The sequence below is a fragment of the Pezoporus occidentalis genome, unplaced genomic scaffold, assembly GCF_034315485.1.
Source record: "Pezoporus occidentalis ecotype Australia unplaced genomic scaffold, CSIRO_AGI_Poc_V1 ctg93, whole genome shotgun sequence".
Taxonomy (NCBI): Eukaryota; Metazoa; Chordata; class Aves; order Psittaciformes; family Psittacidae; genus Pezoporus; species Pezoporus occidentalis.
In genome coordinates this window covers 4,934,863-4,958,987 of record NW_026916294.1, presented here as the reverse complement: position 1 = coordinate 4,958,987, position 24,125 = coordinate 4,934,863, and the positions used below count along the sequence as shown (strand labels likewise).

The following is a 24,125-nucleotide window of genomic DNA, read 5'->3' as shown; positions in this document are numbered from 1 at the left end:
TTGAAAATGAATAGATATTGCTTAAGCAATGATCCTGTTCCATAGATCTGTTGCAGGGATTTTGTCTTTTAAAACTGTAAAGCTATACAAATATGAGTTGTTTAATAAGATAGTTGATCAAATTAAAGCTAAAAGAGGGGAGATTTAGATTAAGAAGCTCTTTACTGCGAGAGTAGTGAGGCCCTGGCACAGGGTGGCAGAGAAGCTGTGGCTGCCCCATCCCTGGCAGTGTTTAAGGCCGGGTTGGACAGGGCTTGGAGCAACCTGGTCTAGGGGAAGGTGTCCCTGCCCATGGCAGGGGGTTGGAACTGGATGAGCTTTAAGGTCCCTTCCAACCCAAAGGGTTCTATGGTTCTGTGTTTCTGTGCAACTGATGATGTCCACATTGCCAAGGGAACACAGCATGTTCCATTGCCTTTGGCCCCAGGGGATGCACAGCAGTACACGCAATGATGGGGGAAGTATAGCCACCGAAGTCCATTGGGCTGCTAACTGAGGCTGCTTGAAGAGCCTCCTGCACATAGCTGGAGAAAAAATTGCTTCCTCTCCACCTGTCTTCAGAAGTTTTTGCTGTAGTGTCTGTGTCTTCCGTGCTTAGTGAGCTCTGTTAGCAACTGCTTTGAAAAGCCTTTGTTCAGTTTCCTCATGAGAGACTTCTTTGTGCCAGAGGTTTGAAACACGTTTGTCATGGGGTTTAGCCACGATGCTTTCCGGATGCCTTGCATGTACTCTGCTCCAGCATCAAGCATGTGTGGTGACACTGAGGCAGTTGGTCAGAACATTAAACCAGGGTATGTATGTGCAGCGCAGGTTGAGGAATAAAGCGTGTCAAGCTCAGAATGTAGATGGAGAATACTATTCTAATGTATTACATTAACAGTTTTCCTCCATTTAACATTTTGTTTCTGAAATAAGTTTAATGTGGTTAAACATTGACCTCAAGGTATTTCTGTACATCATAGCAAATCTGCATTACTATATATTGTGCCTTTTGAGTTTAAAAAAAAATAATTGAGCCAGTTAACACATTTTACTGTAAAATGAGTATTGTAGTGTACAGAGAACTTGTAACAGACTTTACAGATTTCAGAGTGCATTCGATAAATATGAAAGCTTTGCTGGTTATTTTCTAAAATGAAAGGAGAGGGGAAAAAAGCTTTTCTTGCAATCCACATGGCTCTTCCTCATGCCATGCTAGAGCCAAGAAAAGCGCACTCACTGTCTGCCTCCACCTGAAAAGCTGTTGCATATTCGTACTGTGTGAACTGCTGTCGTACCGTTCCTGTCATATCATAATTACATGTAATTCTTGGTCTCCGTGCACACTAATTGAAAGTGGTGCTTTTTGTTCTCTCCTTCAGCCAATACCAAAGCTCGCAGTAACGAATTCGCTGAGAAGAATGGACTTCAAAAATACGAGTACGTCTTACATCCGCGGACTACTGGCTTCACTTTTGTGGTTGAGCGGCTAAGGGAAGGTAATCCTGCTTTGTATTTATGTTCTTTTTGTCTTTAAGATAACAAATCTCACCCAAGCTGTAGAAGCCCACAAAAATGCTTGAAGATCCCAAAGAAGTTCAGCCTTATTGTCTGTACCAGTCTTTCTGAACACACAGACGTGTATAAGACTGCCTGCTCTGAAAAGCTTCTGGTTTTAAGTCCGAGAGCAGAGATGAGTTGTGATGTTAAATGGGCAAATGGAATGCACAGCAGCATGTGGATGCAGCAAGTGAGCTGCACAGTGTTGCCAGGTATTTCAGGTGATGGTGACTCGGAGAATCTGTGTAAAATAGTTGTGCTCGTGGTAGAGAGGAGAGGAAGAGAACGTGTTATACTTGCTTTCTACTTGGAAATGGTCTTCCGTCCATGTATGAATCTGCAAGTAGAGGTCGAGTCCCTGTTACAGAGGATCAGAGTATAAAGATGTGATTGCTTGTTAGATCGCTATGTCTGTGGGTCTTTTTGGGAATGGGCGTTTCAATGAGATTTAAGGCCATAATAGTGTAACCATTAAATAATACTGATGTGGCAGTGATTCAAATACAGATGAGTTGGAATTTGTGTAGGATATATGAATGTGTGGTTGAAGAAAATAAACATATGCAGTAGATATGAAGTAACTTATTTATAGGTTAGTTGTTCAGAGAAAAACGTTTCTAGATCTTTAACACATGCTGGTTATTCTGACTGCCAAAGGAAGAAGTTTGAGATTATTAAAAGGAATAAGGGCCTGTGGGAAGGTTTTCTCCCTTGCTGGAACCCTTGCTTGGATTTTAGGAGCAGAGCTGGCTTGCATTTTGCTTGATTCCTACTGAGCAGATACTCTAAAAATCACTGTAAATGCTTTGATATTTTGTCCAGCTGGACAATCCTAGCTGGACCATGTATCTGTTTGACCCTATTTATTTAGGCCATTCAGTGATGGATATCTTAGATTTTCATCTATCTTGAATGTTTATTACTCAATTTGCTGTAGTAAAGAATTGCCGCATATGCAATTTCAAAAGCTTGTTTTACTTAAAACTTTATAGCAGCAGGTTAACCTCATGCATAATAATATTTCTAGCCTGGAATACATTTTCACTTAAAGGAATGTTTTCCACTTGAAATATTATCAACTTAAAAATGAAAAACCAAATCCTGTATTTGCTGCAGAAATGAGCTTTGTGCTTGTACAGTCATTTTCTAATTTGGTCAAAATGCTTTTCCATTTCTGTATGAGAGATCTATGCAAATTAGCCTATTGGGTTATAAAAAGGAAAATATTTGAGGCTGATTCCAACAACATTCCAAGATTTTTTCAGGTCTTTTTTTTGTCTAGTCTTTCAAATGCTTTTAAGTCCTACTTTTCTTTAAGGCAGGCAAATCTGGTGTAAAATGTGAATGTCCCTTTAGCACTGAATTTGCTACATGTTGGGAACCTTGATAGGCATTATAAGCTATATATATTATAGGCTATATATATATATTATGACTGTGTGCTGTTATGTACTAAATTATGGGTGAGAAGGTAGTACAGCTAGCGTTTCAAATGCTTAACTCTTAGTTATTAATTTAAGAATTTGTTTTCAATTGTTTGCAAGTATGCCAAAACCAGACCATTCGTGTTGAAATGTTTGATTTTTATGGACAACCTAACTGTAGTTGCTTGACTTTAAAACACTTCAGTGCATTATATGCCTGCATATATATATATATACGTATAATTACAATATAGATATCCAGGTAGGTTTTCAGATACAGGTGGCCTAGGGTTATTGTGCAACTCTGCTTTATCTTATCATTTATGCTATTTATGCTTCATTCCCAATGCTAGCAGTAATAAGAAAACCAGGTTTGTTAAGGATATGGTGTTAACATGGGTCCCTGTTTATGGACCGTCCTAATGCTACAATAGCATTGGCAGTAGCAATAAGCATAAAAATAGAGTTGTTTCCTTTTTTCTGCTCATTACTGGAAGCACAAAACAGTGTCTGTGACTTTAACATGCAGGGAGGGAGTGGTGCAGATTTTAACATCATATTTACGTCTTTGAAAGTATTTTTGTGCATAGATGACAACCTTATTGCCCTATAGCTCTCCTGTGAATACATTTTGGCTTGTGGCTGTTTTTCATTCCTGAAGCTCAAGTGTCTTCAGGCCTGAGTACATTATTTTACTCCAAAAATAGGTTGATGAAGAGAGGGGGAAAATGTCAGTAGAAGTTTAACTGCTTTTTGAAAGCTGAAAAAACTAATTTAATTTGGCAAGAACCCTGATTAATATGCATCACAAGCTGTAGCATGAAAGAATTACCTGTTAATACATAAAAATAATTATTAATGACCCTTCTCAGTAGGATATAAAAAAAAGAGGAAAAAATAACCTTCAGTAAAATGCTGTTTTTTTTTATCTGTAGGAGAATTTCTTGCTCTAGGAAGTACAGTCAGTACCCTGACAGCATAATCTGTCAGTAATCAGTCCTTTGCTTTCCATAGGTGTCAGGAATTTCTGAACAATGTGATGCTAGTGATCACCAACACTCAAATTCCTCTGGCTGCCTTCTTGCTCTTATACAATCATAATTTCAACTCTTTGATCTATTTTACCTGTAGATGATGCTATGATGGTTTTTAAGTCATTGCTGAGATGATGAGAGCTAAGGAAAAAAAGAGAACTATACAACCTCCACCAAAAAAAGCAGTAAAAATTATTTAGGCAATACATTTCCTTGGCTTCCCTTATTTTCTCATACCTTTTTTTCCCCTACATTCTAGCTCTTCATGAGTGATAGCTCTTACCCTGAGAGCTGACTGTGCTAAACAGAAACCCAGGTAAAAGCTGACTGGTTTTGACTTTCATTATGCTCAGGTGCCAAGGCAGTGAAAATATTGTTTTACTTGTAAATGATCACATTACTGTTTTCTCATTCATATAAGCCTTAGAATCACCCAAGAGTAAACACAAGGTATGAACATGCCTCAGATGTATAATTAATAGTACACTCAGGAGAAGAGGCACTGCAGTTGTTGCTGGTTTTTAAGCAAGAGATTCAGGACTGATTTTTGGAGAAGTGTGCTCTTTGGCCAAATAGTAATATTAAGTAGGATGGTTTAGTATAATGGCTTTGTGTATGGTAAGAGAAAATACAGTATAGACAAGAGAACACAAAGAGGGAAAGACCGCATGGTAGCTGGATAAGGTCAGCTTGCTACCTGATACACAGTATAGCGTATTACCTGAAGATGTGGAAGTGAGTGAGAGAGGAACCAAAATTTCAGTAAGGATTAATGAAGATAGAAAAGTATTAAATATACTTAGGTTAAATATAGACTAATGAAATATATGCGTTTTTCACCCCTGCAAGAAGATGATACTTCTTGGGAACTATTATTGAATTTCTAGTGAATTATGCAGTCTCTGCAATAGATAAATCAGGTTTCTGAGATTCTTCATTAATCTTTTCTGATGCATGTTACTCAAAACACCACTAGTCTTTTCCCCTGGCATGCTTTAAAGTTTGCTTCTGCAAGCACTTTGGTCTTAGTCTATCAAATACTTAAAATATATGAGCTCAATTTTCTTAGTGCTGAAGCACATTTGATCACTTTTTGGGGCAACCAGAGGAATTGTGCTGTGGAAGAACAAACCTTTGTTGACCAGAGTGACCCCTGCAAGCCCAAGGACTATCACATCTGGCTGGTTGGCTATTGATGGAAAGCAAAGAGAAAAAAAAAGTTGATTTGCTTCTTTCTAATTCTGCTTGCTTCATCAAGTATGTATGAGCAATAGAAAATGAACTCTAGACACCAAAATGAAGATTGGTCATGGCTCCTTTTCTTTTTTTTAACTCATCATCACATACCTCTCTTTAACCATCTCCCAAAATCATATTTAATCCTTTTTTAAAGCTTGAAACTTTGAACAGATGTTAAGTATGGAGTAATTTTTGGCAGGACTTGGGTTAAGGCAAATCATCTCCTTTTACAAAATGTGGGGTTTTGATAATGACAAAAATGTGCAGGAATTTAAATAAGACTTTTATAGAAGCGTGCCTTTAACATTGCTAATTAAAAACATTGGTGGCTCATGCTCCTAAAGATCTAGCTTGTGAGATCCTGCTATGAAAGGTCAGGAGGCTACTCATACATTAAATATAGGTTTTCAGGCCTGGTTGTATTCTATAAAGTTTCTTCTGAAGTGCCAAATGACATTGAAAGTTCAGATGGCTTGAATGTTCTGTTTCAAAGAGATGGAAAATAATACTACTTGATTTGATTCAATATTGTCTGGATTCATTGAATTACATATATTATCTTGGCATAATATCTGTAATTGTAGCCAAATAGTCTGTCGGGAGAAAATAGCTATTTACAAATGTTTTCTTAAAATTGCTTCATGGCTTTTAAATGTTTTCTCTGGACTAAATAAACAGTAAGTGTTAAGACAAAGAAAAGGTTTTAAAGCATCATTAGAAGATTATCCGTACTTTTGTAGTCAGTTATTTCTGCCAGTGTTAAATTCTAACTGAGCTCTTACTGGCACTTCCTTTATATCCATCAGCAGTTTAGTATCTGGATACATTGGACTGGGTGTTCCTTTTATGGGGTTTATATTTTACTGGTTTTACAGCATGATGAAGACTCAAAATTATTTGCCTTATTATAGTATTTCAGCTTCAAATTTATTTCTGGCTCATAATTAGCCAACTGAAAAAAAATATAGCGGATAACAGCTGCCAACTGCAGCATTCTAAAATAAAGATACAATTTTAACATGTTTGCTTTTATTGCATATCCTTACCGATGGAAGGGAACTGTGGTTCTCATCCTGCTTCCATGATTGCTTCAAAATTGGTCCTTTTGCCCCAGAATAAATGTTTATATGTGCACCTTCAGAAACCAGTCTGTATCTCCTGTTGTTTATACCTCAGCTTTACAGTTGTACAGCATTTCAGTATGCGAGTATCTCAATCTGGTTTGTTGCTAGGGAAGGAAAATTGTAGTTAGGTGTTCAATCCAGGATATATCTTTATAACTATGTAAATATTTTAATCCTTTGATACTTATTGACTATTACGCTTTTCCGGGAGTTCTGGTATCCATGTATATTTATGTACTTAACTCTTATTGCCATTGATTTGGGTTATGGTACAAAGTGTTTATATGACACTTTGGAGCTAATAATATAGGGAGACGGTTTGTGATTTGCAGTGTAATACATATCTAAGTTAATAGGAGATGACAGCAGGTCTTGAAAGCTTACATATATGCTTTGGTTCACCTTCGCTGGGGTGTGAAGTAGCCCAGGAGTTATGCAGCAGGTCCTTGCAAGCTGTATCTGAATGTCCTTGCTCTTCATGGAGAACATAGTGAGCTCCCATGTAAAGCCATAAATAGCTTATGGACCATCTTAAAGAGGTGATTCTGTTGACCCCTGCAGCCATCCCATGAGTCAAGGTGCTCAAATTTGGTGTATTTGTGTAAATGGTGTTTACAGTTGGGACTCTGGATTCAGTAATTCATTAATGAGGCCCTTCAACTTGAAGCAGTTCCCAGAGCTTTCTTTTTCTTCTGACTTGCAAAGAGAAAGAGGCAGGAGGCTGCTTTTATGAGTGGCTGGAATTTCAATGAGGAATGCTACCAAGATACTGCCAGAGAGTTGTCTTCTGGTGTAAATGATGCTTCTACTCTTTGCACAGTTATGTCCAAAGCACCTACATCTTATAAGACAGATGCCATTCATTCTTTCAAATGAAAATTGAAGTAATACCCGTTTCTAAGTGTGTTATATTTGGGTTTTCTTAAGGGAAAATTGATGTAGGTGTAAAATCCAGGTCTGTAATAGCTCTGTTCATTGACTGAAATGCTCACGCTATGATGGGTGTATGCATGAATGGATGTATGTCTTACACACACAGCTTTCTAATTTGATACACAAAGTTTCTTTCCTCTTCAGATTAATCATGGATGAGGCATGTGGGTCTAGATCACAGGAATGTCTGCTGAATTACCTTCAGAGGTTTTATGTTCTCAATCTGAGCACATAAAACTTAAGCAGTTTTCAGGTTCAAGCATAATTTGTCTTCCACATAAGAAAGGTATAGGACATAGAAAGGCTCTGTACAAATGACAGTAAGGGTTAGATCTGTTGTTTTAATGCAAGCTAGCCTCCCTTTTGGTGACGGAACACATTTCTCACTCCCAGGATGATATGCTGGGCTGCTGCCCAAATTTCTGTGGGCTCTGGCGAGGCTGGAGCTTGTGCACTGACTGGCACTGCCATCTCTCAGAGCAGCTCTCTCCTGTTTGTACTGGTTGCTCGGTGCACGTGTAAACCAAAACCAGTCTGTTTTGGAAACAGGAAAGTGTAAGTGGCCCCATGAGCATTAACTTTAGGTCCCCGGTCAACTCGTTTCACCCGTGCATCCTTCAGATTTGCAGAGATTAAGCAGCAGCTCTAAGTTATAATTTTTATTTTATTATAATTCTTTCTTCCCGTTTTTTTTCCCTGCTGTGCATGTGTGCCTCCCAGAGTCGTGTTACTAAGTAGACTAATACTCAGAAATTACGGAGCTGTTGTGAAAGAGCTTTGAGCAGGTTTTTTAGCTGAAAATGCAGTATTAGAGCTTCACTGGCTGCTGTTATAATTGAACTTGTGCTTTTATGAGAATTGGATTCCGTGCATCAAATAGCATAGCCTTTGAAATAGAAATATTGGTATGTAAATTGAGGTTCGCGTGCCTTTTATGCCTTTTGTGTGTTGGTAGAAAATTCGTGACAAATCAGTAAATTTAAAATAACAACAAAGACCTTGTTCAAAACCACACTTTTATCTTTTGGCATGGCTGTGAAATCCAGCAATGCAGAAAATCCAGTGCAGGCTGTTGTGCTTTATTGTGAATGCTGACAGTTGTCTCTGTAATCTGGAACATGGGAAAGGGCAGCTCGACTTTTTCCAGAATCAAGTTAACTGTTGATGATTACCATATCTCGCAAGCATCTGCCTCTGTTGGCTTTGACGTACTTCTCAGAATGAGCACCAGCTTTCTGTTAGCTCATTTCTGGCCTTTGGTACTCATTGAAGGTTTTGTTACTGTCTTCTTTCATCTCTTTACTGGAGCAGTATTATGTACCACTTGCCCCACCATAGTAGCAAACAGGCCAACGTTCCGCTCCTACAGGGAACGATTGTTCTTTTTCAAAGACACTCTTTTCTCTCAGCCCCCATCCTTTCCTCATTCCATCCTCCACTGCTTTGGAGACAGGAACACAGCCTCTCCCTGAAGGCTTTATGCTGGATCCATGTAGTGTTTGCAGGCTGACATGTTGTTGTTTGTGTCATCCGCATATCTCTGGTGCTCATCGGAAATATTTCAGCTTTTATGTTCTTGAGCCTATCAAGATCCATCTACTGAAATAATCTCCTTACGCTCCCTTACGTGTGACTCATGGCTTGTGACAAGCAGATATACCATGTGGTGGATTATTTTCCATTTACCTCCTTGCAGGTTATTAATAGTCGCTGTGGTAACCATATTAAAGAATTATTATTTGCCAGCAGTTACCCCACAGTGGTATTAGAGGTTTCCACTGTTTTCTCTTAACTCAGAATACACAGTATCTGTGGTAACGATGTGGTAATGTTTGGCAACTGTGGGCTTTTTTTACTCGCTTCAACTGGAGCCTGGAACAATGTTAGCTCATCAGTTCGCATACGTAGAAGTGAAGCTTGGCCACAGATGAGTTCAGGAAAAAATGATTGCTCAGTAAAAACTAGAATTTTCTTCAAAATGGAAACTATGCCCCTGCCTTTTTTTTTTTTTTTTTCTCTCTGTACTATTGAAAAGGTTTTTCTGGTTATGTACATGATTTGGCCAGGTGGACCAACAGTGCGTGTAAGATATATCTGCTGAGCTAGGCTTGGTCAGCATCTCTCTGGGTGTGCATTTGGAAAGGTTATTAATCTGATTGGAATATTTATTTGGTTTGGTTTTTCCTATCGTGTCACTCATGGCAGCACAGTAAGCAAAGCACAGGGCCTTGAAGTGCCCTTGGTCCTCCCTTGAGCCTGCACGGAGCACCGAACAATCAATTTTGTGGGCTTGTTCACTACATCCTTGTGTCAGGCTTGGTACTATTGAAGTGTACTGAATGCTGCAGGAGTAGAAGTTGCGTAGAGTCCTCATAGCAGCCTTCCAGTATCAGAAGGGGGGGGCTGCAAGGATGCCAGAGAGGGACTCTTCATCAGGGACTGATCAGGGACTGACTTCATCAGGACAAGGGGTAATGGGTTCCAACTTAAATAGGAGAGATTTAGGTTAGATATAAGGAAGAAATTCTTCCCTTTGAGGGTGCTGAGGCGCTGGCACAGGGTGCCCAGAGAAGCTGCGGCTGCCCCATCTTTGGCAGTGTTCAAGGCCAGGTTGGACGGGGCTTGGAGCAACCTGGTCTAGTGAAAGGTGTCCCTGCCTGTGGCAGGGGTTGGAACTGGATGATCTTAACGTCCTTTTCAATGCAAACCATTCTATGACTCTATGAATTGTCAAGGGGATTTGGGGTGTTATGTCAGAGTACTGAGCTTTGAGGTTGGTTTTAAAGACTTATGACTGCAGTACAGACAATAGATGAACCTCGGGTAAAGTTCAAGTCTGTCAATTACTGCTTGTTCTTGTCAGCCAAGAATCCATGATTTTGTAGGTCATGTTGGTTGGATGGGTAACATATTTAATTATTGAAGTTGAAGTTAATTCCTACAAGCAGGGGAATAGTACTGGTACCTATTTATTTCACATGGCATTACCAGATGCTCTACACAGCATACCCACTTCTTGTCTCTAGTAAGGCAGATAATTGCTTTCAGCAGTCTTGAATAGAGAGGAGCCTAAACATAGTTTTACCAGGACAAAATGCTGCTTTAGTTTCAGTTAGGAGATGATGTTTCCTGATGTATTTTATTAGAAAAATAACAGCATCTCCAGGCTGAACAGGCTAATCCCAAATCAGAGCCCCATTGCAGAGGAGATTCTCAGTCCTATTTGATGGATTCCCCACTCTTCCACTTTTTGCAGATGCTAGCTGTTTTCATTTCCAGCTGCATTAAAGTTGCTGCAAATGCATTTTGTGTTTTCCTGATACCACTTTTCTATATGAGCAATTGCTGGCAAGGGAGAAGATCCGTGGAGTATCATTACAGTTACTGGAAATGTTGGAATCCTCAAGCTGTTCAGATGCAGCCCCCAAATCTGTAAGTTAGTAATAAAGCTTTCAATCTTCTCTACTTGCAGAATTCATGGCTTATGTATCATGAAACCTTAAGTAGATTGTTTCTTTCATTCCTTTCTGCTGTTGCAGCTTCAACTCTTCTTCCCTTTGCCCTCCTTCCAGTCCCCTGCCATTATTTTCATTGAATACATAAATCGCTCCAGCATCATGCTTCTCCAGGCTGACTTAGATCCCTGACTTTAGCAATCATTTGCAAGGCTCTGCTCCAGAGATGTTGAGAGCAGTGCCACATTCATGAGTTCTAGGTGTTGCTATGGGACCGATACTGAAAAACTAAAAACGTAAGAGGGCAGAGGAGCTTGGGAAAAGTTGTAGTAGAGTATGAATGCTTTTTAAAATAGATTTTTATCAAAACTTAAACTTCAGCATAAATTCAACCCTTTACCTCATTCATCACCTTATATGTAATCTGAAATACTGCTGCCTTTGGGAGTTATTTTGTCAACCTTTTCCTGAACTACAGGGCAGGAAATAAGGTCTTGGCTCTCTGTGTTCTCACTAAACACTGATAGGTATAGGGAGGGTTTCCCTTTACTGGTTATATACCATGCCAGTTATTTGAAGTGCAGTATAATGTGAATTTACTGTTACAATGATGTATATTACAGATATAAAGTTTGAATATATTTTCCCATAAATTAATTTTTCTTTGGAACTGGAGAACTGTTTTTAGTACACGTTCAACATGGTAGTGTCTCTCCCTAATCATATTTCCTGCTGGTAAAAGCTAATAATATCTTAAAATAAGCATCTCTGAAATGCATGACATCTATATTTAGACTTACGCAAAACCCTGATTTTGTTTGCATTGGTAGTCATTGTTGACCTTGTAGTATAACAATAAAAGTGAGTGCTCTTGGTGATTATAAAACAGTTCCAGAAGCAGGGACCTGAGCAATCTTCTGGCTGGCTTATTCCAATCACCTTCACTGCGCTGCTCTGAAAGAGGCCAGCCTGTCCTGATGGTTTCTGATATTGCACAGACAGTAAGAACATCTATAAGGAGAAAAGCGTACCGTGCATGATAAATAAAAAGAGGAGAGGCATTTTTAAGAAAGCTTCCGAGACTTTGGAATTTGCGAGCAGTGGCACGTTTGTGTTGCCTGGAAGTTGCTATGGGTACTGATGTTGAAAAGCCAAACACGCAGAGGGCAGACCTTAGAGACATAAGTCCCATTCAAAATCCTGTAAGAATCAGTGTTTTTTAAATCTGCTTGGATGCTTTTGAAGAATCATCCCCCAAAAGGATTCTTTGCCTAAGTACTCTCCAGGTTCATCCTGTCAGCAGCACCATTGTGATTTAACGAGTCCTCTTCTGCCTTCACTTAGCCAAAGAAGCATTCCTTCCAAAAGACCTGAAAGCTCCCTGGCTTCCTCTGTCAGTCCTTTGCTTTGCTGCTCTTGTAGCATGGATCAGAGAATTAAATGAAACATATGCTCAGCAGCTATGGCTGCTTCTTTCCTTCCCATTCTTCACATACTGTCTGCTAGCACTGTGTCTTTTTGAGGCCGATATTTTATTTTTGTGCATTTGAAACGTCTCACTGGTATATTAGCACTGTTGAAGCAGGTAGCAGTTAAGCTGCAGCTGTCTTGAATAGCATGTCCGCAGCATTGCAAATATTTAATAAACCTGTTAATAATACATTCCAAACCATACTGAGAGGCTGTGGAGATTCATCAGGATTTATGCTACCTGTGGTGCTGGCAAATTCAGTCAGCATTGCACACACAGACACACACATAAGCAAGCATTCGATGTTAAAATATATGCATAATTTCTGATCTATAACAGCAGTGTTGTACAATAGGAGAGAACATTTTCAAAGGATTATTCTTCTCCTTGAAGGGATAAATTCTCTTGACTTCTAGTCTTGTGCCTTTCTGTATTCTGGCACTTGTTGTAATCAACCAGCAGCATATTCTTTTTCACGTCTTCTTGTTTGGACAGCAGTGGACAGCACTGAATTCATTAAAACCCAACAGCCAAATGCTGGTAGAATATAATGAGCCTATGACTCAGATGGTGGCGTTTTTCCTGTAAGGTATGATATATTGTGTACGTACAGAGCTGTGTATGCATAGAGGAGTTTTGGTGGCTGATTTGTCTTTCTTAGCAAACTAGGATGAGGATTGTGTTCTAAAATGTAAATACAGCTAAAGAAAACAAATCTTACCTAGCTTTAGAGTTTAAGCAGTAAGGATATATCCCCCATGATTTTTTACAAGCAGAATTACTTTGCCACTCCCTCTGAGCTGACCGAAAGCACTGTGTCCAGGCAAGGGCTGCTTTACACCCAAACTGAAGAGATTGTGATAATGAAGCCAAAATGGGCTTCAGGTAGTCAAGACCATGAGCAAAGGGAGTTCACTCAGTCTGCAGAATGTTCTCAGGCATCCCCAAGCTAGTGTAGCAATGTTGTTCAGAATGAGTGTCACCGGCTTCTTGCTAGATGTCCATTGCCATCTGGTTGAGAGGAAGAACTCAATTGAGTAGTTACACATCGCTTAGAAAACATTCATGATCCACTGTAGGGATGCTCTGTCTTTATCTACAAGTCAAACGGTCTCATAAGGCACTGCATCTTTTCAAAGTATAACAGGAGAAAAATGTGGAACATTCAGACAGCATAACTAAAAGCTGAGAAATAGGAATGTCAAGAAGTGAGATTGAATGCAGCCCTCTTGTGGTGCATGCTTTAGAGCAAGGGAACAAATGTGTTTTGCTGGTCTGGTATTTCCTCTGCTTAGAATGACAAACTTTTAACTCTGTATTTTGTGCTCTTTCATTTCAAACAAAAGAAAGGTACATTTAAAAAGAAAAAAGTCAGAATGGCGAGCTTTTGCTTTTACTGGCAGGGCTTTGAGGCTGAACAAGAAGCTATGAAAAAATAAAGCAAGTTCCATAACCTGTAACGTTCTCTTGAAGAGCCTGAGGAGGGTGAACCTGTGGAAAACTGAGGAGTGTCTTCATAGAAAAAAGGTGGAATTTGGGAGTCTCTGTTTATAACTCCAGAAATATTGCCTTCATTTTCCAAAATTCTATAGAAACTCTTTTACAGCTGTTATCTCAACATTATTTGCTTAAAATATTTTGCTATCCAGAAACACATTCCTAAAATATTTCCATTATTTTAGCAGAAAAGTATTGGAGGTAGCTGAAAGAAATGAGAGAGGCTTGGAAATATATGCTCTGACAGCCAGTTCTCAAATCCAAATCTTATAAATACAATAATGTGGTTTATGTCTGTGAGTAATCCAGAGTAAACTTCAGGAAATGGTGGCCTATACTCTGACAGCAGATTCTCAAATCCAAATCTTATAAATCCAAGAATGTGGCTTATGTCTGTGAGTAATCCAGAGTGCGCTTTAAGAGACAGTGGTATATCAGATGTGATATTTGGACATGCTGACATAATTAGCATCTTCTAGCTCTCAGATTTTGTTCATAAAGAAATAAAAAAGACCAAACAAAAAACCCACCCACAAATGTTTTTCTAATTTTCAAGTGATGCATTTCTTCACTGACTTTTGTTACTAAATTGTACTTCTTTATAGAGCAGAAATGTCATGTTGCTGTTTCCTCCCTGGAATTCACTGTGTATGTCTGGTGTGGACAAAAAAAGAGTTATCTTGAAAAGCAGCACCAGCAATCCCAGAAGTATGACACTTCACAAAAGTTCTTTCTCTGAATAAAACAAAACACACTAAGAAACCAATTAGAAAGAAATAAGAACATGAGCAATACGCAGGTCAGGCTTTTGTCACAGAATAAACAAAGCCTATTGAGAACTGCATGTAAAATATATTTTGTCTGCTGCTTAGCACACAGTGTAGCTAAAATGGAAAATTCTGTAGAGCCAGTATACTCTAAGCGATAGCACTAAGTGAATTGGCATTTGCAATTAGTTTTCCAGTGGTTTGGCGGCATTAATAATGCAGCAGAAGGACAGGATATCCTTCAGCTAAGTTGGTATGAAAAAAGCTTTTCATTAGCATTACAATGAACTCTGAGAACCAGGTATTCTTACTCATTGGAAAAAAAAGGTTTGGGGAAGCAAATCTTGTGTTTGAAAATGTTTGGCAAGTATGATTATTGTCAGAAACTGTAGTACAGTGTAGGGATAAAGTATCTTTCTCAGGCTGTTATTGTAATTCATAAGATGTTATTTTCAGCAGTGTTTATTATACAAAAGAATGTTCAGAACCGGATAAATACACTTGGGAGCCTTGTTAAATAAGAATAAACCAAAGGAGTTACTTAAAGTTACAAGAGAAACAAAATGCTGACATAGATGAGATAAATTATTCTTTCTGTTGGTTTTCCATAATAGTCTACTTTGGTCAAAAAAAAGAGCAGTCACTAATATGGTTGCCTATATGTGGGCAAATTTAGATGAAGATCGCAAATGTTCTGATTTATCAACCAAGGTAAAAAGAGATTGAATTGGAGCTGATGTTTATCAGCAGAACCTTGGAGCTAAGAGAAATTAATTAGAAGCCATCAGATGCAAGTTGATGCCAATGAGTGGACAGATGAGGAAGTAGCATGCCTTTTGATAATGCTTGTCACAACAGACCACAGGGCACTTGTGTTTGTCAGAATGGTCAAATTAGCCCAGCCTTCAAAACAGAGCATTGAGTTCTGCTCAAATGGAGATAACCATCTGGCAGCCTACAGCAACTTTGGAATTTGCTGCCTTTGCCAGCGTACCCCGTTCTGAATTCATAGAGTCACAGGATGGTTTGGGTTGGAAGGGACCTTAAAGACCATCTAGTTCCAACCCCCCTGCCATGTGCTGTTTGATGCCCAGCTGCATCTTTATCAGCCAGTAATATCTTTTAGGTGAATTATAATGCATTCTGTTACACAATAGCTCAAGAACATCCAAGTTCTTAATGTTTTCCACAAACTTGGTTAGAACACTATCAGGATTTTTTTGAAGGATCTCTTCCTATAGCTCCCTTCAGTAAGCACTCCAAATTCACTTCCATATAGTCGTTCATCACTCAGTTATTGTGATTCGGTCCTCTGCATGTCCTGATGCCTGTGCTTCAGGCCTGAAGGAGTATTGGAAGTGGTCTCACCAATTCTCCAGAAAAGTTAATGTTTTAATGTTCCTTTTCTCTTATGTCACTATGTCCTTGTTTCTCTCTTCATCTGAGAGTGAAGAGAGGGAACTGCCAACTCTGAAGTTGAAGAGAATTGAGAAAACTCAAGCCTTCCCAATCTTGTCTTTTAGATGTTTCTTCTTCCGACGCTCTGTGCACTCACCACCACAGTCTTGCTCCAGTGCTGACTATGGTGCAAGTGAATTACTAGGCATTTCTGTATATAACACTCAGCTTGTTCTCCTCTTGAAAGAGGCTGTAATTTGGATAGGTCACTCTTCTGTCAAGCATGAAAAACAATGATTTGCTAACTTCCTTCAACAGAGGCACTCCACATCAGGTACTTGTCAGAAGGACCCTTGCACAGCCTCTGTGAGACTTTTGTTCTACCTCCACCCAAGGCAGTCCTGGTTGTGCTGATGCCTGGCAGTTGCCCTGTACAATAGCGTGTGAATCCAGTGATGAATCAGGTTGATGGATCAGATTTCTTGCCACGTGGCAGACGCTTGTAATGGTAACATTTCCTATTCAACTGAGATATAGTTGGTTCCTCTTTTTATTGTTCAGTATACATAATGCATGCTATATATGACATTTTGAATGAAATTCAATTAGCAGCAATGCGAGTAAGGTTGGTTGAGTTCAGAAGGTTCCCCTTGTTTACCAACAGAGGCTAGAGGTTACACAGTGGAGGCAGCTTTGGGTTGCTGCTCTCTGTTTTATAAACAGTCATGAATAATCAGGTCCTGGCTGCCAAACTTGTGTTCTGGATGACAGCCGGCCAGCTGGTTGCTCTCAAAGGAATTGGCTTTGAGTGGGTTATATGCTTGAATGATCATATCTATCAGATTTGAAGGCAGATCCTTGTTGAGTAAAGCTCCCAGAGGATGTCAGTACAACTCAGTGAAGGACAGGAAGGTCAGTGTCAGAACCTTGAATGGTGTGATGGGCAGATTGCAGACACCTGGGGTAAGGTGTCCGACTTCAGCATTTCCATGAATTTTTGTCTGGGCTTGAAAATAAATGGCTGTAGCACCAAGTGTGGAAAGGGAGAACAATTAAGCCTCCACTAGCAAACAAGCAGCAGGTAGTCATCTTGTTAACCAAAGGTGAAATTTGGTCCAGAGTGTAAAGCACAAGACAGCAGATGTGAGTGGAACTAATCCCAGAATTGCGAACTGCTTTAAGTATCTTAACAGGGAGGGAAATGGCAAAATTGTTGTTATTAAACCTAGCTGTTGCAATACCTCAGTATTGCTCAGTCTTAGTGTGCTGTGAAAATAGAATCATCTTACAGGTGGTTTTGAAAATAAAATGGTTCTGTCTTATTTCATCACAAGGCAGAAGTTGCTTTGCAAGAATTTCAGTGGCCTTTAGCGCAAGGTTAGGTTAAGATAACTTTAAGTGTCAATTTTGGCCTTCAGATCTCTGGCAGAATCCCTCACTTGTTGAAGTTGGCAGAAAATCTCATACTGCCTCTACTGGAAAGGTAGTTGGATGTGTTGTTGCACAAGACAGGAATTGTATAATGTTGATATACAAGAATGTTTAAAATCCCTGGTGTTCCCAGTAGATACTGATATGTTTACTCTAAATCGCAGTGAGGCTTCCTCTGAGTAACTGTCTTGTATGTCAGTATGTTGAGATAGGTAGTGTGGCTTTGAGAAAAGGTGAATGGAAGGAAGTTAGCATTTACCTGCCTGAACGCTCATTTAACTTGGTTAGGCTGGGTGGCTGGGAAGTTTCTCTTTAGTAACTGAAATGTGCATCCCCTTTAAGTGTAAAGCATCAGAAAAAGTAAGTATCAAAACACAGAAGAGGTGAAGATGAGTGGGAAATTGCTACTTATCTGTTGAATGGAAACTTGATGTTAAATAAGATCTTCTTATGTTTCACCGTTTGAAACATAGTAAGAGTTCCAGGAACTAATTATCTGGCAATGGATGATGACATGGAAATATATTAAATATACATAGATAGCTAACCATGAATACTTGATGCATGCAAAAGAAGAGTCTAGTTAATTTTTATGTAAATTAAGCAACATTGAAAGTGGCAGTATAATAAGCAAAAACACTGGTTTGCATTTGAATAGAACAAAGTGGCAAATTCGTGCTTGAAACAGAGCCTTTCTTCTTAAATTGTCTTTTGCTGGGTAGATATTTAAATGTAAGCTTTATTCACAGTAAAAACGTGGTCTTCATAGATATCATCTTGTCTAGAAACAATCAGACAAGTTAGCCTTTTAAAAGCTAATTTAATTCATTGCTTCGTGTCACGTCTACATTATTGCTTTTAATGATTAAAGGGACTAGTGTTGAATCAGTGTGATAAACAGGCACAGCTAATACCAAGATTGCGGAAGGACTAGCTTGTTACCAAAACTTCATGGAAGTCATGAAAAGGGGTGGTGCTTCCTACCAGGAAAACAGGAATGTTCCGTGTGGACTGGCCTGGCAGAGGTGGGGATGCTCCAAGTGCAGGCTTAGCTGCACCATGCTGCTTCCTCTGGGACACAGCTCCAGCATGAATTCAGTTCAGAGGTAGCCTGGTATCCAAAAGATAGGAAACTCACCTGTGGTGACTGGGTTTAGAAGAAAACCTGAGGAGGCTTGAGGAAAGTGTTCAAAAAGAGGGCGCATTGATCTTTAGCCTTCTGCTGTGTATTGCTTGTCCTGACTCTTTATGCGTGGTTTATTTGTGTTGCTTGTATTACTGCATTTCAGAATTGTCCATGGATATAAAGGTCAAACGTTGAGAGTGAGGGAGGAGGGGAGGATATTAAAGCCATTATTAAGTGTATTTTAATATGCACTGGTAAACAAAACTCAAAAACTGTTGAAGAACAGATGCCTTTGGCACGTTTCAGTGGTAAGCATATGGCTATTCAATTTTGAAATACAAATCCCAAAGCATTTAGATCAGTGCCTGTCAAATAGTTTGTCATGACAGAGGGTTCAGCTCTGAGCTGCAAATTCAGTCCTATTCCTTCTTTCTAATACACTGTTGAATTTGATTAGTTGAGCCCCACTCAGCTCCCTCTTAAGACAGGAGTCCTTATCTGCGGTAAATACACTGCCAGAGGCACACAGGGCACAAGCTTTTACCTGTATATTATACAGTGCTGTGCATTATGAAGGTTTGAATACCTTTGGAATGGCTGAGAACGTTAGGGATAATTAAAAATTAGAAGCATTAACTGAGCTCATATTATAATGCCTCAAATAAGAATATGCCCTTATTGCAAACAGTTTATATGTGCAAAGTTTGTAGATGAGACTTTATCACTTGAGCTGCAAGTCAAAATGACAAAATCCTTTCTTTTTTTTGCCTTAGCTCGTTTCCAAATCTGCAACTTTCACAGTGAGTTCAAGTCTAAAATGAATGAATAATTTTATTTTATAAATGTCTGAGAAATAAAATCAGAAAAATCATAGTGAATTAGCTTGATGAGCACTGCTTTTATAAATGGGAAGCTCTAGGACTTGGTCATTGACATTACAGAATTTGAGTCTTCTGTCACAGGCCAGGTTTGGGCTTTGAATTTAAAAGTTGATGCAAACCTGACTACTTGAAGGCCTAGTGCATTCTCTAAAGCTGAAGCCAGATTTCTTTATCATGCTTCAGCATCCAGTATCATTAAATGTTAAAGGGCTGTTTTAATCCATTTGTCGGGAGAATGTTAATTTTATTTGGATGAAAACAACAATGACAGCAAAATCAGAGAAAAAAACATTATAATGCTTGGAAAATGTGATGCTTATAAGTCAGCAAACATCACAAAGCTGCTTGTGGAATCTTAGTTTGGCTTTCTTATGTGTATATACGAGATGATCTGGTCGTCAGCTAAATGCGTGCCATGCTCCCCACACACACATCCTCTGCCTCATTGAGCACTCACTGAAGGAGCAACTTCTAAATATTTTGGTTTCTCTTTTTCTTCAGCGTGTGGCCCCAGGGCTGATATGCTGCACTAGTCAAGCTCTTCTAAGCATCTCTGCTCCTTGCTGCTTTAGTACTAGAGTGCTTCTTGATCTCGAAGGAATGTATTGTCACTATGCCTGTATTTCCCTCATGCATGTGGGAAGTCGAAGCTCAGGAAGACTAAGGTCAGGTCTACTGCCTGGTTTTAGACACCTATGGGCTTATTTTTCAATCTTTGCATGCAGCTTACAGCTGGGGATGCTCAGAAGCGCTGTAAAACTGACCCTAGAAACTTCCAGCTAGCCAAACCAGAAGATGAGAAATTAGAGTCTGTTTATGAAATAGGCAAAAATAGCACACAGTTCTCTTGGGTTTTAATGAGTAGGAAGATTGGTTTGAGACTCAGCTGCCTAACGTTGAACTTGTCCTCTTTCGCCCTCCTTCACTCTGTTCGTTGCAGACCTTTCTGGTCCTGCAGCAAATGAAGCAAAGCTCCTGCACTCTCTTGTTACACAACCCTGATTCACTGCAAGTTCAGGTCCTGGGGCAAAGTAATATATCGTCACAGAACTGAAGATAATATCCATTATATAGGCAGAGGCAACCTTAGATGTGGCATTTTCCTACATCTGAGTACTGAACTTTACAACCTAATGTTCTTTATGACTGATGCATTTTATGTTATTTTAAATGTTTTTAAACACTAAATCAACAGCTGATCATACAACAGATACTGCCACCATCCCTCCCCAGGCTGGGTTTCTGTTTTGGTTGCCAAATTCCCTTCCAGAGCTGTTAAATAGTTGTCCCATTTGCATTTGAATCAGATGGCTGCCTTCCCCATGCTGCATGGGTGGTCACACGAAGGAGCAGCTAGAGTATAGCACGGTCTTTTACTCCCATGAGCTGAAGGCCAGAAGTTGGGAATGCTCAGTAAGGACAGATTCTTCTTACATTTCAGCTGTAAACTGTATAAAATGTTTGCTGAGCGTGTGCAAAATTAAGATTCTTCAAAGGCTCAAAGTTGTTGGCCAAATTTGGGATGTTTTCTTGGAAGTTGGCAAAAGGCGTATTACTGACACAAATACCATCTCCTGCCAAACTTCAAGTCGAAGTTCCAAGGCTTGGGGATGTTAGTCCTTTCCAAAGAAGAAACCATCTGAGATATTTTTTTTTTTTTTTTGTGACTTTTTAAGTAACAAAAACAGGCTTTTTTCCATAGTCTCAGTCTTCGGTAGAGCTGAATTGCTTCAGCTGAGATTGTGGTGTCCCTTCATCCCTTCAAAAAAAAATACAAGAATCTGAGGCTGAGAGAGCCTGGAAATTTAAACCACTTCAGTCCAAGTGGTTTAAACTTGATGTTGTACATAGCAATTACAGTAGAGTCTTGTAATGAAAGGGCTAGGAAATTGTAATGTGGAGGTACTGAGCCTGCTTTATAGTAGAAGAAATTGGCTGTTGTCATCTGAGTTGTTTCATTCTAGCATAAAACTCAGGAATTTTATTTTTAGACCAAATAACCCAATCTGGTCTGGACAACTTGTCCTACTTTGATTTTTCACTTGATCAAGAGAATGTGTGATATGTTGGCATTGCATTGTGCAGACTCCATCCAACCATCTAAGGCTAGCTTGTTAGGCTATCATTTTGAAATACGAAACATCTTTTCATGAAAAGAATGCAAAGAACTTTTGTTACTAATAACGTCTTACCCTTTATGGATGAAGTTATTTTACTCCCTTTCAAGATGAATTCAGCTCACCGACTTCAGTGAGGATCTGCTGCTTCTCTGCCTGCCTGCTCTTGCAGGGCTGGATCCTTAGCTGCAGTGAATTAGTTTAGCTCTGTTGAAATACGTACAGCTTTGCTGCTGTGTGTCCAGTCAAGTATTTGCACTTCTTTTAACTAGAATGTTTGGGATTGCACTTGGAAGTTCAGGTTTTCATATCCCAGATGAACTTTAGTCCATATAAACCAGGAAGTGCTTCTTAGGTTGCTTTTCTTCTCAGCAAGTTGCACAACTGGAGGGGATGGGGGAGTTATTAGTCCACCCAAAAGCTTTGTAACCAGCCATGTAGTTTTATGTACATCTAAACCAGCAACTGCCACCGGGGAAAAATACAGGAAAAGGGTTGTTATTCAATGGGGGAATTATTCTGATATGATTCACCATCTGGCCTGCAAATCATTGTGTCACAGCAGTGGTCGTGGGGGGAAGGAGCAAGCTTACAATGCCAAAGCCAGAGAGCAAGGGATGTGGATGAAGCTGTTTGATTTTGATGGTAATGGACATTGCCAGCCTAAGTGCTGCAGCTTAACCTAATGCAGCAGGGCAGACAAACCAATTGGCAAAAGGAAATTGGTTCTTACAGATACAAATAGGCACTTGACTCAGTTTGATACATCTGGAAAGACCATGGGGTTTGAACTTCTGCCCTTTTGTGAGAGGTGGGCATCTGATGCGTCCAGGTCTCCACAAAACCTCCTCCTTTCATCTGTGTATTCATTGGGCTGCAAAATAAATTGGTAAATCTGGCACATTGGCCATTTTCTGGGATACTGATTTTTCTTTCCCCAGTTGACCAGCATCTTTGGAAATTTAGCATTTGCTGTCTCGTATATGGGCAGAGGTTGCTGAGAATTTAATGGTTTATTTGTATTGATCAAGGAAAATAGCTGAATTTATTAGAAGTCAGCTTGAATATTAGGTGTCAGACATTGCTATTTTTTAATTGCTTGCATCTTGTTGATACAGTTCAGTATAAACATGTAACAAGAACAGTTAAACATATTCTTTTGTAAAATATCTTTTAGGGTTGGTTTGTTTTTAAAGCTTAACAAATGTAATATACTTGGTATAAAATAAACTCTTTAAAATACTGGTGATCTCCATTTCCAGATTAGTCTGTCTCTGAAAATGAATGTATTAGTAATACTAAATGAGTAAAGATATTTACCAGCACTTATGGAGCTTTATCACTTGCTTTTTGTGTTTGCTCTTTCATGTACAAATATTAGGGATATTGCATGATATAATTCCTGTTCTGCTTTTTAAACAAAAGGAGTCAGAACAAAAGAAACTAAACGCTCCACTGAATGTGGCTGTTATCCCGTATTTAAAACTACTTAACTTGAAATTAATAAGCCGGCAGTGGCTTGTGTGTTGTAATGACCATAATAAAGGAATGGCTGTGATAAAATCTAGGCATGGTTTATGGCCTGCTGTACTTCATGGGAGACAGGATCATTCCCCGAGATGAACAATCTCCTCCTCACCCCAGACAAACAAAAACCCTTAGACAGAAACAAAATAACTTCTTGTACTCTAATGCGATTGTTTGGTAGCTTTACCAGCAGTTGCAGTTTTAGTGATGTTTATGCAAGAGATTGCATAATGGCAATTTGACACAGGAACACTCTAAAATGAGCTGTAAAAGCTGAACCCCTGGTTGCAGCCAACTTCAGAGACACAATGGAAGCCCACCTACCTCTGCTACAGAAACAAGCGCCTTTCTTCTCAACCATCCCAAGAGTTTAAGTAAGCAGAAGTATTTACAGAAGACTGTTAAGTTCTTTTAAGATTGAGCAATCTGCTCTAGTGGAAGGTGTCCCTGCCTAAGACAGGGAGTTGGAACTGGATGAGCTTTAAGCTCCCTTCCAGCCCAAACCATGCTGTGATTCTGTGGTATAGGCTGAGGAAATTGGGGCTGTTCAGCCTGAAGAAGAGAAGGCTGCGTGGAGACCTCATAGCAGCCTTCCAGTATCTGAAGGGGGCCTATAGGGATGCTGGGGAGGGACCCTTCATTAGGGACTGCAGTGACAGGACAAGGGGTAACGGGTTAAAACTTAAACAGGGGAAGTTTAGATTGGATATAAGGAGGAAGTTCTTTACTGTAAGGGTTTTGAGGTACTGGAATGGGTTGCCGAGGGAGGCTGTGAATGCTCCATCCCTGCAGTGTTCAAGGCCAGGTTGGACAGAGCCTTGGGTGAAATGGTTTAGTGTGAGGTGTCCCTGCCCATGGCAGTGGGGTTGGAACTTGATGATCTTAAGGTCCTTGCCAACCCTAACTATTCTGTGAGTCTATGATTTGAAGAGTAATTATTTGTCTCTGTAACACCAAATCTTTCACCTGTGGTGACTGTTCTGGAAATGTAAGAAATCAGTTCATTTTGTGCTGACCACTGCAGCTTCTCTGAGAACATCTGATGAATTGAAACTCCTGAGGAAATACGCAGTCAGTTGTAATAAGTGAATATAGAAACAAATGTGGGTTTTGGAAGACAACAAGACATGCTAGCTCATCCTTGTAAAACACTGATAACCTT

The 24,125-nt window shown here is 39.5% G+C and overlaps 1 protein-coding gene across 7 annotated transcripts in view; it reads left to right on the top strand.

The window, feature by feature from the left end:
• LCLAT1 (lysocardiolipin acyltransferase 1) overlaps positions 1–24,125 on the top strand; it is a 118,650-nt gene that overhangs the window by 63,108 nt on the left and 31,417 nt on the right. For all 7 annotated transcript variants that reach the window (XM_062605834.1, XM_062605831.1, XM_062605830.1 and 4 more), the window contains one exon: positions 1,362–1,478. In XM_062605834.1, coding sequence (XP_062461818.1) covers positions 1,362–1,478 — 117 coding nt within the window. The remainder of the gene's footprint in view (positions 1–1,361; positions 1,479–24,125) is intronic.